The following is a 15,294-nucleotide window of genomic DNA, read 5'->3' as shown; positions in this document are numbered from 1 at the left end:
GAGCTTGGGGATCTGCGGAATGGCATCCTCCATTGACCTGGCCCTGATACCTTCTGCCAGTTTGTGTTATTGATCAGGATTAAATTCAAAGTCATTCTCATCTCCCACTGCCCTTTGTACCATGGGTACCTGGTAATGTAATCAAAACACTGCCGCTGTGTTCAGTGAGATTTAACGTTAAACAGAAACATATGGTGTGACTTTTATTTAGGAAACGAGACGTGAAAACCCTTTTTGTCTTCTGGTGTTCAATTCAAATATCTGTCTTCTTAATGGTGATTAAAACACTTTTCTTGCACTCGTTTTTTGTCATCGTCTTTATGACTTGAATTTTCTGGGTGACTTCAGTGATTTTCAGTTCTATCAGGCTTTTATTTTCATGAATTTATAGAGAAACTAGTGTTTAAAGGTAGAAAAACTTGTGAAGTCGCACGGCTATTAACTGTGCGACTTGCTGCTGTCAATTTAATGGTCTACTTTGATAAATCGATTTGCAACTTCTTTTTCCAAGCTACAAATGAATTATTTTCTCTTGATTATTATTGTCAATTTGTAGAAGTTTGTTACAGTTCCTCTGTAGTACATCTGTAGTAAATATATGATGGCCTGCAAAGATCACTGTATATTGTGCATCACTTTTTTCTCTTGAATTTAAGAGTTTTACGTAATTTTATCTTCCACTCTGCATACAACTGTACATTCCACGCACCGCTAAACATGCCAAAAGGATTACGGAGGAGCCTTCACATCCTGCCCCTGATCTGTTTCAGCTGCCTCCCTCGGGCAAGCGACTCGGATCACTCGCCACAAAATCAGCACACTTCAAGACCAGCTTCTTCCCCACTGCTATCAGACTCCTCAGCAGGTTCTCTTGCTTGTAATCAACAACAATGTAACATATGTACCATAGGCATGGTGCAGTGGTTAGCACTGTTGCCTCACACCTCTGGGACCGGGTCTCCGCCTGGGTCACATGTGTGTGGAGTTTGCATGTTCTCCCCATGTCGTCGTGGGGTTTCCTCCGGGTACTCCGGTTTCCCCCCACAGTCCAAAAACATGCTGAGGCTAATTGGAGTCACTAAATTGCCTGTAGGTGTGCATGCCTGGGTGAATGGTGTGTGAGTGTGCCCTGCGATGGGCTGGCCCCCCATCCTGGGTTGTTCCCTGCCTCGTGCCCATTGCTTCCGGGATAGGCTCCGGACGGTAGGATAAGCAGTTTGGAAAATGGATGGATGGATTTGCAAGAGCACAGACCGCCGATATTGTCTGTATTGTAGCTGTGTCAAATTTGTCTGTATTGCACTGCTTAATTTAGCACAAACCTCAGTATTTATTACACACCTTGCATTTTCCCCTCTCCATTGTGTATTCTGTGCTTTTATTTTCTCTCTGTAATTGTTAATCGCCTATTGTCATGTCCCTAACAGTATCAAGCTGTGGCAACAAAAACTTCCACTAGCCTTGGTCACGTGGCAGTAAAGATTCCAATTCTGATTTGGATATAATGCAAATGCCTAGAAAACCATAGTAAACGTAAGTCATTTATTTTAAATGTAAAATGCACAGATTTACCCTAACTGCTCGATGTCAGACTACATAGCATAGGGTTAGATTCAGACCAGTGTTACATGATTTGGGTACATATCTGTTCCTTGTACTGATTCCTTAAGCCCCACAGAGGTATTGAAAGGTATTGAGAGGTATTAACAGCAGCAAACTGACTGTCAGCAGTCTCCTTCTTGTGATTTTTAAAAATTATTACTATGACTTGAATGTTGTTAGCCTATGGAAATGCTGTTGCTTTATTATGCTTGGAGTTAGTTGTGTTTCTGTTGATTGTCTCCATCATTGTCTTTTATGAATGCAGTGTGAAAACAATTGCGGAATTGTCTTGGGGAACTCTGATGTCCCGTCTCATAAGAATGGTTAGAGAACATGCCTTGATGATTGATTGGATTTATTTTGGGCCATAGCCACACAGTTTGGTTTTGAGTAAATAAATTGATCTCTAAGACATCATGATTCCTTGAAGCTGCTGCCTGATGTTTCCATGGAGATGACCTCACACTCTCCAAAATGGAGGGAAAAAAAGCAAAACCAATTATGAACCAACGCAAGATGATGTTTATTGGACCTGCCACATTATTTTTTAAAATTTGGTATTTCTTAACCATGGTAGATATATTTTATATTGTGCAGTTGTTTTTATTTTTTGCAGCAGCAGCAGCAACGAGAGTGAAAAAAATAATTTCAATGTGTCCTGCGCCTATGACAATAAATTTGCAAATCTCTTAAAATCACCCGTGTTTCACCATTGGCTATTTTCAATTTAAAATGTTTTATCTGTAGTCTGTTCCCACGAATTGCCTGCATTATCTTGAGAGTTACACATTTATTCTCAGTCGCATTCACCTAGAGCTTAACATTAACCTCTGGCCATTATTACTATGACACGCTGCATGTCTCGTTGCGATTAGTCGGGTCTTTTATGCAGTCGGTGCCTCCCATGGCCCCTTCTGGCAGTCTCATCTCCCTTTAGCCCGACTCTCAGCTTGTCGGGTTTTGGCGTCTGCGTCACGCCCCACACAGGGTTTACGTCTGACTCCCCGACGAGCTGATAACGGTATGACAGCGTCACCAAAAAGGGGACCAGCTCCACGTGTGCCAGGCTCCCCCCAGATAAACGTGAGGCGCTGTCATAAAAGCACAGACATCTCCATACGCCCAGGAAACTGAAGCACACCAGTGTGAATTTCATCAAGCTTTTCTAGCTGAACGCATCTTTTCTGAAATACAGGCAGTCCCCAGGTTATGAACCAGATCAGTTCCCAGATCAGTTCCCAGATCAGTTCCCAGATCAGTTCCCTAGGTCTGTCTGTTACGGTGGGGCACGGCAAAGGAAAGAGGGAATGGCTCACCACAAACAAAAAACTTAATTAAACTAAAAAAAAAAAAAAACACAAATGAGAAACCAGAAAATAAAGGGACCGCAAGGGGTGAAAAGCAGAACAGGTAATACAAGAAGCTAACTAAATAAATCACAAAGACAAACAAAAACCAATCAGGGAACCGGAGCAAAACTGGAAGCAGGATTGGGAGACAAACATTAACAACTACAACAACAATAAGGGGTAGGTGAGGTCAATTAATGGATACAATAGGTAAAAACGTCAAAGGAAACTAAGACAAGGACAACTGAACAAAAGAGAACGAGGGGAAAAACGTAAGAGACTGTAACACAAATCTATAAAACACGTGTAAACCAGGAGGACACAAAAGCTGGCCACTGGCCTGAATCAAAACCACAACCAAAGGGGGAATCTGCATGATAGCAGACCGCTCAGCCCCTTAAGCCACATGGCAGCCCCTGAAGTAGTGAAACCAACTAGGGACTGAGGGATTACAAGACAGACGGGGGAACAGAATGGCCAGTGACACCTGCTGGCCAATTAGGAACAAGACACATGAGACAGTTTTAAACAGGCGCCGATCCTGACACTGTCTTTAAGTCAAATTTGTAGGTACGTTGAAACAATAATAATATGCTACATAATAATAATACCATAATAATGGGGCAGTGTGTGGCTCAGTGGGCTAAGCCTGTGTCCTTGTATTCAGAAGGTCGCAGGTTCAAACCCAGCCTCATCGCGGCTCCTTGAGCAAGACCCTTAACCCCCAGCTCCCTGGCACCGCTATGGGTGGCAGCCCTTTGCAGTCTGCTTACTCCACAAAGAGCAAGTTGAGGGAGGCGTAAAGATAATTTCCCTACAGGGGGTCAATAAAGTATCTATTATTGCTATAAAAGTAATTACATTCAGTACAGTGCTGTACCTCGAGCCTAGGAATTTCCGCAGGATGTTTTCAAGAGCATCGCAAAGTAAAGTATTGTCTAAGTTTGTTATTATGAATCAATGTAATTAACTCAATTTTGTAATATAAAAGGCTTTTTGGCAGTCCGTTAGTAAGTACAAGTTGTCAGTAAGTGAGATATTTTTAACCTGGGGACTGCCTCTACATGCTTTCCTATAATTCAGGGCATTTTTGGTTATTACCTACAAAATGGGCATGAAAGTGTCAAGCTACAGGAACTCTCTCCACTCACTCAGGAATTTGCAGGGTAGATGGATAGATCAACTACTGAACACAATCAATAAATGAATATGGCCAGCTATTGTGCAAGGAGGCTCACCTTTCTGATGCTGTAACACAGAAGGTGGGTGTCTTCAGTGGTGGAATGAAGGGGGGGGTTGCATTTGTACAAAGGTCGTTTAACATCTGCATTTACACCAATGATCTAGTAATTATCCTACTATACAATCTCCTGAATATTTCAATAATCAGTACCTGCATGAACCGCTGCACCTTTATATTTTGAGCAGTTTAAGAATGAGAGTGTCTGTTAGTTTAAAAACACCTTTCTCTGAACTCTGCCTTCCTCAGGTCCTTCATGGGTCTTCTCAGGCTTAACTGCAGAAGATTCCCAAAGATTGGCATGGGTCATGGACCAGTGGGAGGCCTATTAATCCTAAAAAGAAGGCAGGGTAAACCTGGTCCAGTACAGGAGTAACGTACCAACCTTGATACCTTCTGTCAGTTTGCATTATCGACCAGGATTAAATTCGAAGTCAATTCTCATCCCCCACTGCCCTTGGTACCATTAGTAGAAAGCACCCGTGCACACAAAGCAATCAATGTATGTAAACATTACCATCTAAGCAGGTTTTTAATAACAAGATCGCTGACTATAAAGCAGCAGACCTGAGAAGGCCATGGTACTTACTCTCTCGGAAAAGAGTACACTGCTCTTTCCGGGGGGGGGGGGGGGGGGGTCTGCACTTAGTGACAAAGTCTGAGCACTGCGGATGATAGAGAGAGAGGAAACATGAGATTGGCAGGAAGATTGGCGGTCAGGCAAGGGCTGAAGTCACGGAAAGTTCAGGAATCCTCCTGGTTGGTTGACCGTGGTCTTTCCTCCCTAACAGTTGTATAATATAGCATATATGATCGTGATCAGCAAAATATACCAATGGGGAGCCCCTGGGCAGAGGCATAATATACTAATGCCCATGCCAGAAAAATATCAAATTCCTTGGCTGTTTTTTGTTGTCAGTCCATCCTTCTCGGTGGCTGAAGGTCTGCGAGCGCTTACCAGCTTCGGTGTCGGGTCCTCCGCAGGGCTGCCCGGCTCATTCTCTGCAACAGGGTGATCAGATTGCAGATCCAGAGGTTTTCAAATAGATCTGGCATTCCTTCAGACTGAGAGTAATCTGAGGTGGTTTGGGTATCGCTTACCAGGGGCTCTGAGGCAGATCCAGGAGGTGCTGGAGGGATAATGTCTTCCTGCTTGCGAATGTCTGGGGATCATCCTTAATGACCTACAGTTCACAGCCATGGGGAAAAGGGGCTAACGTGGAAGAAGGGGGTTAACATGCCTTTCTTATTAGGGAGATAACTCAAAAAGCATTTGATGGACCTTTTTGCAGTTTTGCAGATGGATTGTGGGGCTGATCTATAACTGATTTGGAACTGGTCAAATTGTGAGATGAATTGCACCAAAATTTGAGCAGTGTCACATAGTGATAGCAAAGACAAGGCAAGCCTCAGCCAGGTATCCTGTTAGAGCAATAACTCAAAAACATTTGAGGGATCTATTTCAAACTTGCAAATGAATTGTACAGTACAAGATATGGAACTGATCAACTGAGAGAAATCGCACCAAAACTGAAGCAGTGCTTTTGAAACAAATTGAACCAAAATTGAAGCTGCAGTGCTAGTTGGCAGCAAAGGATAGAAAAGACAGTTGCAAAAGACACTTGATCTTATGAACACACTAACTCTAAAAGTGTTTGATGAATCTTCTTCAAACTTTCTAGGAACAATGTATTTGTGATGATCTGGCCTGTTTCATGTTGAGATCACATCACATCAAAAATGAATGCAGTGAAGCAACTGAAGATCTGGTGATCCTCAATACATTGAGACAAGTCACACAAAGCTGGGCTTTTAATAAAGATTATTAGAGAGGTGAGGGGAGTGTGTAGGGAGCTAGAGACTGTAGAGGTTGGGGTAAGTGGGAGGAGTAGGAATTAGATGGAAGCGAGGGGGGGTGACAGGGTTGACCAGGAAATACATCTCATTAAATCTGAGCATTAGAACCATAAATTTCAACTTCAAACTGTGGTTAAACCTGATACATGACATTTATTTCTTGTAGTCTGTTCCCACGAATTGCCTTTAATGAAAGAGGTTTTTTGTTGGCTTTATTGATAGATATTGATTTTGGATGATGTACTTGTTTTTACTGGATCAACTATATTATTCTTGCAGGAATAGACCTTTGACAACATCTAGGGTGTCAATTGGTTTCGCTGCTTGTGAAGCAGTGGAACGGAACGAGACAATAAAACCCAAACATCTGACTCATTGATTTCCATATAACTGGACACATTGCACATGTGGCAGGGGCAAAGGACACCTTCAAGAACAACACCCTGTATGAAGGCAGGTGGTCTGACCCAGGATGTTTGAAATATATTTTTAAAAATTGTATATCTGCCGTGTGTATGTACAGTTTCCAGTATAAGCTGGAGGGTAGCGTATAAAAGTGTTTTCCTCTGATGCAAGTCAGTCAGGCGACAAAGTCGCAGCATAATTAAATAAACACGCCCAGGCTGTCAATTCAATCTTTTAATAGTTTATTCAAGTAATACTTTGCTTATTAGATAAAAATGTGCTGTAGCAATTAAAGCCAAGCTGTATGAACCCTACCTAGTAACAATAAACTTACAAACATGTACAGATACAATATGCTGCTCACATTTGTATCATTACACAAATAAGGAGAATGTGGAAGAAATGTGTTTATAGTTCATAGCCTTAACATCAATGGCATTTAAATAACCTTCAAGTCTTACGGGAGCACCACGATTCTGCACATAAGCATTAAGACAAAACGGCCGTTTGCATTTCAATTTACAGTCCCTCGTTTCTCATGGCTTCTTGAATGTCGCGGAATTCACACAGAAGCGCTTCGCCATGTACAAGCTGTCTAGAGACAAGATAATAAAACCGGAATGTTCCTCATTGTCACAATTATCTGTTCAGAAACTGTGGGAGATACTCACACCCAGCCGAAAACACTAAGGAGATGGCCGGAGAATAGCCGGAAAATAGCCGGAGAATAGCCGGAAAATAGCCGTTTCATAGGCAGAAAATCTCAGGTGGTAATTTTTGAAAAAAAATCACTTTGTCTCAAAGTCAGTTGTTATTACCGAAGAGCAGGAACTCGGTGGCATGAAGATTAATTTCATTCCATTACAAGATGGTGTTCTTGATATTGCAGCAAAAAAAATCTTTCTATATACAACTACGATTTCTATAATATTTTGAGTAATAGAAGATTAGAAGTGTAACGTTAGGTTATAAAATGTAATAAACATGTTCAATTAAGTTCACAACCCCTGCTTTGTAAACGCTCAGCTACAACGGTCCCTATTCTTTAGTGTTAGTCCAGTATGCAGGTATGTAACACTAACTGGCACAATTACAGGAGTCTCTGGGCCAGTATAAAGTGGTGTTTTGGCGCCCACAGCTGCGTTTTCAGTCATTTGTTCTCCAGATCCTTGGCCGGGAGCCTCCTCTTGCCCTCTTTAGTACCTGAAATGACAGACTCAGGCCATTTAGCCCAAGCTCCGCTGATACAAAGGCTTTTAGCACCTAAGATGAGCAGCGGAAGCATAACCGTCAGGCACATTGATGGTTCGATGCCGTCCAAGCGGTATCACGTTTCGAGGTCCAGCAAGCAGAGGACCGCCAAACACAGGAACTCTGGAACGTGAACTGTTTCACCCCATTTCAGGTTAAAGAACCTCTGGGATGCTTTACCACACTGAAAATTTAACATGACACTGGCATTTCATGTTAAATAAATTACATAGCTGTGGAGCAGCGAGGGATGTCCTCTTTCGGTTCAGAATAATTTATAAAGCAAGCTAGCAAATGTGAATTCCCTTAGGAAACATCTAACCATAAATAAAAGCAAGGCGGTCGAGATATGGCAGCGGCACAGTACTCACATGGATAGACGACACCCTGATGTATAAGCGTAGTTGCCGGTGTAGCGAATGTCACACCGTACGACGTTGTTGCTGTAGTCAGACTCTGGGACTTGATAGCTGGGATTCACACTGACCTGCAGATCAAACCCGAAACTTGTGTATCTGGCTTAGAAGTAAACAACAAATTATGCGATGATTGATCTATTAGAATGATTAATTAAGTCTACGTTGTGAGTTATTTTGGCTGTAAAGACAAAAATCGGGGGCAAAAATCAGGAACACACCGCAGACAGGATGTCGTTCCATCACAAGGCATAGGCAGTACAGGCAATTTATAGATTCCAATTCACTTAATCACATGTTTATGGACTAAACTCCACACACAGAAAGTCAAGGATGGGATTCAAACACTTGTTCCAGGAGATGTGAGGTTACTGTGCTATAAAAAATGTCTTGTTTAATATGATGTTCAATGTAAAGATGGTAAGACATCGTGTCAAGCAAGAAAACACTGCCAGAATTACTAATTGGACCACTGAAAACCAAAAACCCCCGAGTTACACACTGACAGGCATTAGAAGATTTTTTAAGGGACAGACCTTGAGGATGTAGTTTCCTGGTTTCACGTCAGTGATGTCGATCCACTGGCAGTCTATATCTGCGTTGTAAGTGTCGTAGCAGCCGGGACTAAGCCCCTGGAAGTCAGCACCAGTCAGCAGGGTATCCAGCATGGCATTGCTCAGCCACAGCACCTGTCTGTCCGGACTGCACTGCAGCTACCCTAACTGTAACCCTACTGCAAGCTTATCAAGGTTCCTGGTGTTACAGCAAACACTGTCCACTACAAATGAAACTGGCTGCTATGGAGGAACTGCTTTTGGGAAAGCCTGCAAATCTGGTACAAAGATAACCTGCAACAGGGTGGAGAATCCACATCTGCGAGACATCAGTTACATACAGATCTGTACCAACATCTCCTTCTCAGTCCATTGACGCCCATTCATCAGCATGAGTCGATAAATCTTTTTTTGTTATCCTAAATCACAGATATGAATGTTTTAAATTTAACTTTGGAATGTACAAAGAGATTTTTGCACCTCCCCAATAAATAATAAAAAGCAAAATTTGCTCAAATGTTACACATTCTTTTTGATGGCTACACATTCATTATGACGGTTACATATTCCTCATGATGGATACAACATTCTTTTTCATGAAACATAAGGCTGTAATCACTGCATAAGCAAAGGCATCGTTTATGAGCACAGTCATTACCACATAGTTACAGTACTTGGCTATCTATCCCTTACCGCAGTGCCTGCCCTGGGACTTTGGGAGTTGACTTTGGGAAAGTTAGGGTCTTAATAGGTACCTGGAATCCGGTAATGACTGTTTTATACATGGCAGCGGCCTACCTGAGTGTGTGATGTGCAGGCAAAGCGACGGTAATAGCCATAATCGCAGGAGGAGTCTTCCAGACAGAAACTGGCTTTGTGCCCCTCGGCCACACGTCTCTGCGAGCTGGCCTCCAGCAGGTCGTAGTGGCTGAATTCATCCATGCTGTGATAGTGCCTTCAGAAATATCGAGGAACCAAACGTCAATTCGCATATAACAAGATGCAGATCTGTGTAAATGGAGTTATGAGCCTCACAATATTATGAAATGAATTCCTTGCATCTTCCCCGTGATCGTGTCCATGAGCTTTAAAGTCATTTGAGATCGACAAAAATACTCAGTGCCGATACTGAAGCCTAACATGGATCCTCACAGCACAGATCTGAGGTGAAATTAGCTACACTCTTCCTGATAAATGTGCAGGAAACCGCTATGGCGAAAAACCTTCTGAGGATAATTCTTTGATTCGGTTTAAACTGAACTCCTGCTGGATGGCAAATGATACCTGACCATCTAAGAAACCCCAGATTTTGGAACCATCTAACAGAAAGAACTGACGGCAGCAGGCGTAACATGTCATCAAGCTCATCCAAAGCAGTCAATGCATTAAAAATGAAGGTGCCTTTGGGGTGGTGTGTGGTTTAATGAATATGTATTCAGGGCAGTTAATCTCTACTTATATCATTTTAGTTGCATACTTTATTTAAACAGCCCGCAGTGGTACTCAAAATCAAGTCTCCAAAACCAGAGACAGTGACCCTAACCCTAAGTTTCTCTAATTAAGCCTACTGGCATATCTACAACACATTCACCATAAATCATGATGAATGAATCCAATGAAGGCAACACAGAAATCATTATAGAGAAGGAGAGACGAAAGGACACAGGAAGGCTGACAGGGGAGAGCAAGACTGACTGGTGACAGCTGTGCCATTCCCAGGAGTATCGTGGCCGGTTTGGCAGAAAGTCCGACGTGCCCTGGTTCTTCACGCGCTGGGGGAACCTCAACAGCATGCGGGTGTCGTAATCCCTGACGTCAGACCTGTAGGCAGAGCTGTCGGCACGCGCAACAATCAGAACCGCAGTCACTGTACACTCCGCTTTGGGAGCGATCGTTCTTAATGAAAACAAGAAACATTCCAGAAATCAGTTCAACCCCATGTCCGCTAACCGGTATTAGATTTCTCCTGGGTTGCAGTGGATATTTCTCAAGAAAAGCACAACTGCAGGAAAAGCTTTTACGTCAAGATTCCTTAGAAAGAAAATGCCTTAAGGGTGAATTGAGTTTTGTCATTAAGCGTTGGGCAATTTGTATTTTTTTAAAAACCTTCCAAAGGAACAGCACCGCTGGCCTTGTACATATTAAACTGTCTGTAGATTCCTCGCCATCTAATCAGCAGCAAGAGTCAAATTCACCGTTATTATTCTTTCTGGAATCCCATTGTTAATTCCATGGAAAGTACACCTCGAGCGTTCGAGGATTCGTCAACAGCAAAACGACTATATCCTGCGACAGTGATTCCAGCTGTAGGTACCTTGCCAGACAATTTTCCTCAGCGGCACATCTGAGATTGTACATTGGCACCCTCTGGACGTAGGTGGAAGCTTGTATATAATATGGGTCTGGCACGAGATCAGGCAGACCTGCGGAGCAGAGCCACGCGAATTACTGGAAAATAGGTAAAGGCAATTAAAAAAAAAGTCAAATCCACTAACCAAATATTTAATACTTTTATGCTTAGGCAATGAGTCTTTATCCCAAAGTCCAGTTAACAGAATAACCAACCTATTAATATCATTTTGAAGTCTTACCGTTCTGGAAATACCTTGTGCCATACCCATGTCTCTGTCTGCTTCGTGGCCTTTCGTAGCTGTCATAATAGTTATAATACGGGTTGTTCTCATCTGTGGACTTGTACGGGTTGTATGGATCGTCCCCTACCATCACGTCGTCGGGTCTCAGATTGCTTAGGTGCAGCGGAGCTGAATCGGCGGTGCCGTTGCGCTCCTGTTCGGATGCCGGCATTACGATCGGTGTCACCCGCTCATTCAGCTCGGAACCGTGACTTTCTCGCTGCTGAGATCTACTCGCCTGCCGTGTGAGTCCACCCTGAAAACGAGTGAAGGCCCGTGCGAGAGTCCCTATGGACGGGTGTCTCCGGGAAGCCCTTTCAGGTTGGTGTGGATTTTGCGCCGAAGAAGGGTTGACGTTTGGTTCTCCTGATGTCCCATTGCTTATGATGATAATTGGTCTCGTTTGCGTCTGGTTTCTGCCACCGGCTCTTTGCCTTGGTGGCTGGTATTCGGATCCATGGCTTAATAAACTAAAAACTTTTCCGTTGTACTCCCATTGGATCTTCTGTCTGAAATCGCCTGCTTGCTGGGTATTGGCTGCTTGTGCAGTATTTCCCGAATTTGTCTCCGGCTGCTGTTGAGTGTCAACGGGTTGCAAAGTGCAACTCCAGAAACATAGGTGCGTGCATACATAAATTACAACGTAAAAGTCACATGCCCTCATCTTTGCTCTCAGCTGTATACAATTAACCTCAGAACGAATAAAGCTTAATATTCCAGCCTAATTAATTTAAACTGGTATTAAGTCAAAAGCGAACGATATATTTCATCATGCAAATTTTGGAGAACGTGTGATCAAATAGGTCTTGCAGCCGAAGTATCAAGTAACTGCATTGACCAAAAAAATCCGAGATCTTACATTAAGGAAGATTGTGCTGAACAGGCGAGCCACATCGCTCCTCACTGTAGTCTGGCTGTTGTGCGGAGTGCGAGCAAGAGGAGGGGTTGAATTTTTAAAGTTTCAGGAATCTAGCTCCTTTGGCAGACTGGTGGTGTGGCTCGCATAATAGTCTGGTTATGAAAGGTCTGACTCGGAGGTCTGATCGCCTTCATGTAGAAAAGGCTGGGCACTTCTAAGGACGTCCAGACACTGTATCAGGTTTTCCAGCGGTCCATCACTGGAAGTAACTTAGAGTGGAAATAGATTTCCGAGACAGCCCTGTTTGGATTCCCGTCCGTCTTTCAAATAATTTTATATAGTTCTGTCTGGCCGCAGGAAGTTTTTTTCCTTTAACACGAAGTGGGTGATTCATGTTTTTACAATGCGATAAAGCAACGATCTTTTGCAGCTATTTAGAAAATTCAAAATATTTGAATTGTCACTGCTAGTTAGAAAATAAATGATGCTATGCATAACAATTTAATAATAATGTTGACACCAGACTGTCACGATCACAGCTCCTTATTTAATGAAATACAACTAATTTAGAGTGCATGTTGGCTGTATTAAAGCATTTCCATTAAATATTAGTGTCGTGGTCTGCACGTTTTTGGCTGACACCTTCTTGTACCCACGATTACGCTGCAGCAGCGCGGCTGAGTCCGCACATGCGTAAGACACCTGCTGCGCATAACGTCACCCATCATCGGGACGAGGAAAGACGGCCAACTTACTGCTTTACCATAATGTTTAAATTCAACTTTGGACAGTGCGAGGATAGAAATCCGCCATTTCAGAATCACGCACATTTTTAGTATCGGGGGAAATGTATATGCACAGAGAAGCAGCAGGAGGAAACGAGGAAAGCCAAAAATGTGCTATGGTTTATTTAAGTTACTAATATTCGTGAGCAAAACTTTTCTTGCCTTAGAATCGTGCACCACTGAGAAACTTGAAGGAAAATGTAATAAAAATAGCAAATACATTTGGTTTTCATGCATTTCTGAATGAAAATCTCTACAGGAGTAACAGGCTATTAGCAACAAACTATGTCTCTTTGTCCTTCACTGGCATACTAAATGCAACCTTGTTCCTAAAGAAATGGGGCATTGAAATAACTTTTGGTCTCTATCCAGACACACATCTTTCAAAAATTATTTCTATAAGAAATAGTCTTTACTTAAGTAAATATATGTACATTCCATAATCGGAAAATGTGCAGTTGTTGGTATAAATCGCACTGTGGTCAGCTAAGCATATAGGAAAGGCGATGAAAGGCAAGCAGGTGTGCAGATGAGCACGTCAGGTTTTCTCACGGTGACGCAGTGCCAGCAGGCAGTGCGGGACCCTTGGGACCACTCATCGGAATCCAGCGCCGTTGCTGGCTGGTTTCTCCATCGTCGAGTCCTGTCTATGCACCAATCGCACTCGTGACCTTTTCAGGGGCCCAAGGCAAAGCTTTAGCTTGGAGCCCCCCTACCAAGAAAACGAATCTTCATTTCACTTCCTCTGCAAGGCAGGTAATTCAGGGGCCCAAGGCAATAGCCTGTTCTGCTAGAGCCAGCCACACTAGTCTTGGCCCCTCCTGATTGGGTCCCAGGCAGCTGTCTAATACCTGGCCCTATTTTATGCTGCCGGATCCAACCCCAGAGCCTCAGAATAACCTCAGGAAGTACCGAACCCTCCTAGGCCGATGATTGTGCAATTCTGTGCCGTAAAATTGTAACATCCGTGAATCATTTTGGATAAAGCTATAGCTGAAGCACTAAAGTAGGGAGTAATTAAGTCACGGACAGACACATACTACTTTGGGCTGAATTTTTTCCATCCAGGGAACATATTTTTAGCTGAAGTCCTCGGGGTGAGTTAAAATCCAGATACATGGGCTAAAACAATTCAGTAAAGCAGATGTACCTCAAGGCACACTATGTCCCATACTTATGGACCAATCACATGATCTAAAAAAAAAACACATAGAGTCTATCACAGGATGAGCAGGTCACAAGGCAGGGGACACCTCAGATGGGAAGGCAGTCCGTCACAGGACACAAGGCAGGGGACACCCCAGATGGGAAGGCAGTCCGTCACAGGACACAAGGCAGGGGACACCCCAGATGGGAAGGCAGTCCGTCACAGGACACAAGGCAGGGGACACCCCAGATGGGAAGGCAGTCCGTCACAGGACACAAGGCAGGGGACACCCCAGATGAAAAGGCAGTCCGTCACAGGACACAAGGCAGGGGACACCCCAGATGGGAAGGCAGTCCGTCACAGGACACAAGGCAGGGGACACCCCAGATGGGAAGGCAGCCCGTCACAGGACACAAGGCAGGGGACACCTCAGATGGGAAGGCAGTCCGTCACAGGACACAAGGCAGGGGACACCTCAGATAGGAAGGCAGCCCGCCACAGGACACAAGGCAGGGGACACCTCAGATGGGAAGGCAGCCCGTCACAGGACACAAGGCAGGGGACACCTCAGATGGGAAGGCAGTCCGTCACAGGACACAAGGCAGGGGACACCTCAGATGGGAAGGCAGTCCGTCACAGGACACACCCTGACACATTTGAATTTACTGAAGTAGATTCACCTCTTAGTTCTCTGTTCCATTTGCATTCTGTGCTACCAGGCTGCTGCACATATCACCGTACCCACTAATGGTCTTTGAATTACCATGGATAAGTGTGTTTTCTCAAAACAGCAATTAAGCCGGTTCCTGACTTCAGTATTTGTGCAAAACATTTCTGCTTTTAAAATCCAGAAAGGAAGGAACACAAAATACACAATTAAGTCACACCTTCCAATTAGAATGTTTAGAGCTTGCAATGAATGCTGGGAATTTATACTTTTTTTCAGGAAATTTCTGTGGCTATCTTCTATGCCTTTTTTAACTTTCAATGGACCAAATAGTTTGAGTTCCAAAAACCAACGGCGACCTCTGTTCCTCTCCTTTCACAGCCATCAGTTTTAGCATCAAACTTCCTGGAATAACATCAAGTTCCCAGTGATTAAAACCAATAGCAGAAAACACAACATTGTTGAGGGGCTGATCAGCCTAATGTAAAAAGTAACTGAATATGATATGAGCTTAATGGAAACATCAAAA

The 15,294-nt window shown here is 43.5% G+C and overlaps 1 protein-coding gene across 1 annotated transcript; it reads right to left on the bottom strand.

Annotated features, from left to right (window-relative positions):
• Window positions 1-6,678: 6,678 nt before the first annotated feature.
• Window positions 6,679-12,480, bottom strand: loxa (lysyl oxidase a). The gene is made up of 7 exons (XM_049020983.1): window positions 11,266-12,480; window positions 10,989-11,097; window positions 10,370-10,507; window positions 9,473-9,629; window positions 8,657-8,752; window positions 8,076-8,191; window positions 6,679-7,656 (listed from the first exon to the last, which is right to left on the bottom strand). The coding sequence occupies exons 1-7, from the start codon at window positions 11,969-11,971 to the stop codon at window positions 7,650-7,652; spliced, it is 1,329 nt and encodes a 442-aa protein (XP_048876940.1). The 5' UTR covers window positions 11,972-12,480; the 3' UTR covers window positions 6,679-7,649.
• Window positions 12,481-15,294: the final 2,814 nt, after the last annotated feature.

Source organism: Brienomyrus brachyistius, chromosome 7, assembly GCF_023856365.1.
Source record: "Brienomyrus brachyistius isolate T26 chromosome 7, BBRACH_0.4, whole genome shotgun sequence".
Lineage (NCBI taxonomy): Eukaryota > Metazoa > Chordata > Actinopteri > Osteoglossiformes > Mormyridae > Brienomyrus > Brienomyrus brachyistius.
Note: the sequence above shows the minus strand (reverse complement) of the source record. Positions and strands in the feature narration are given on the sequence as shown.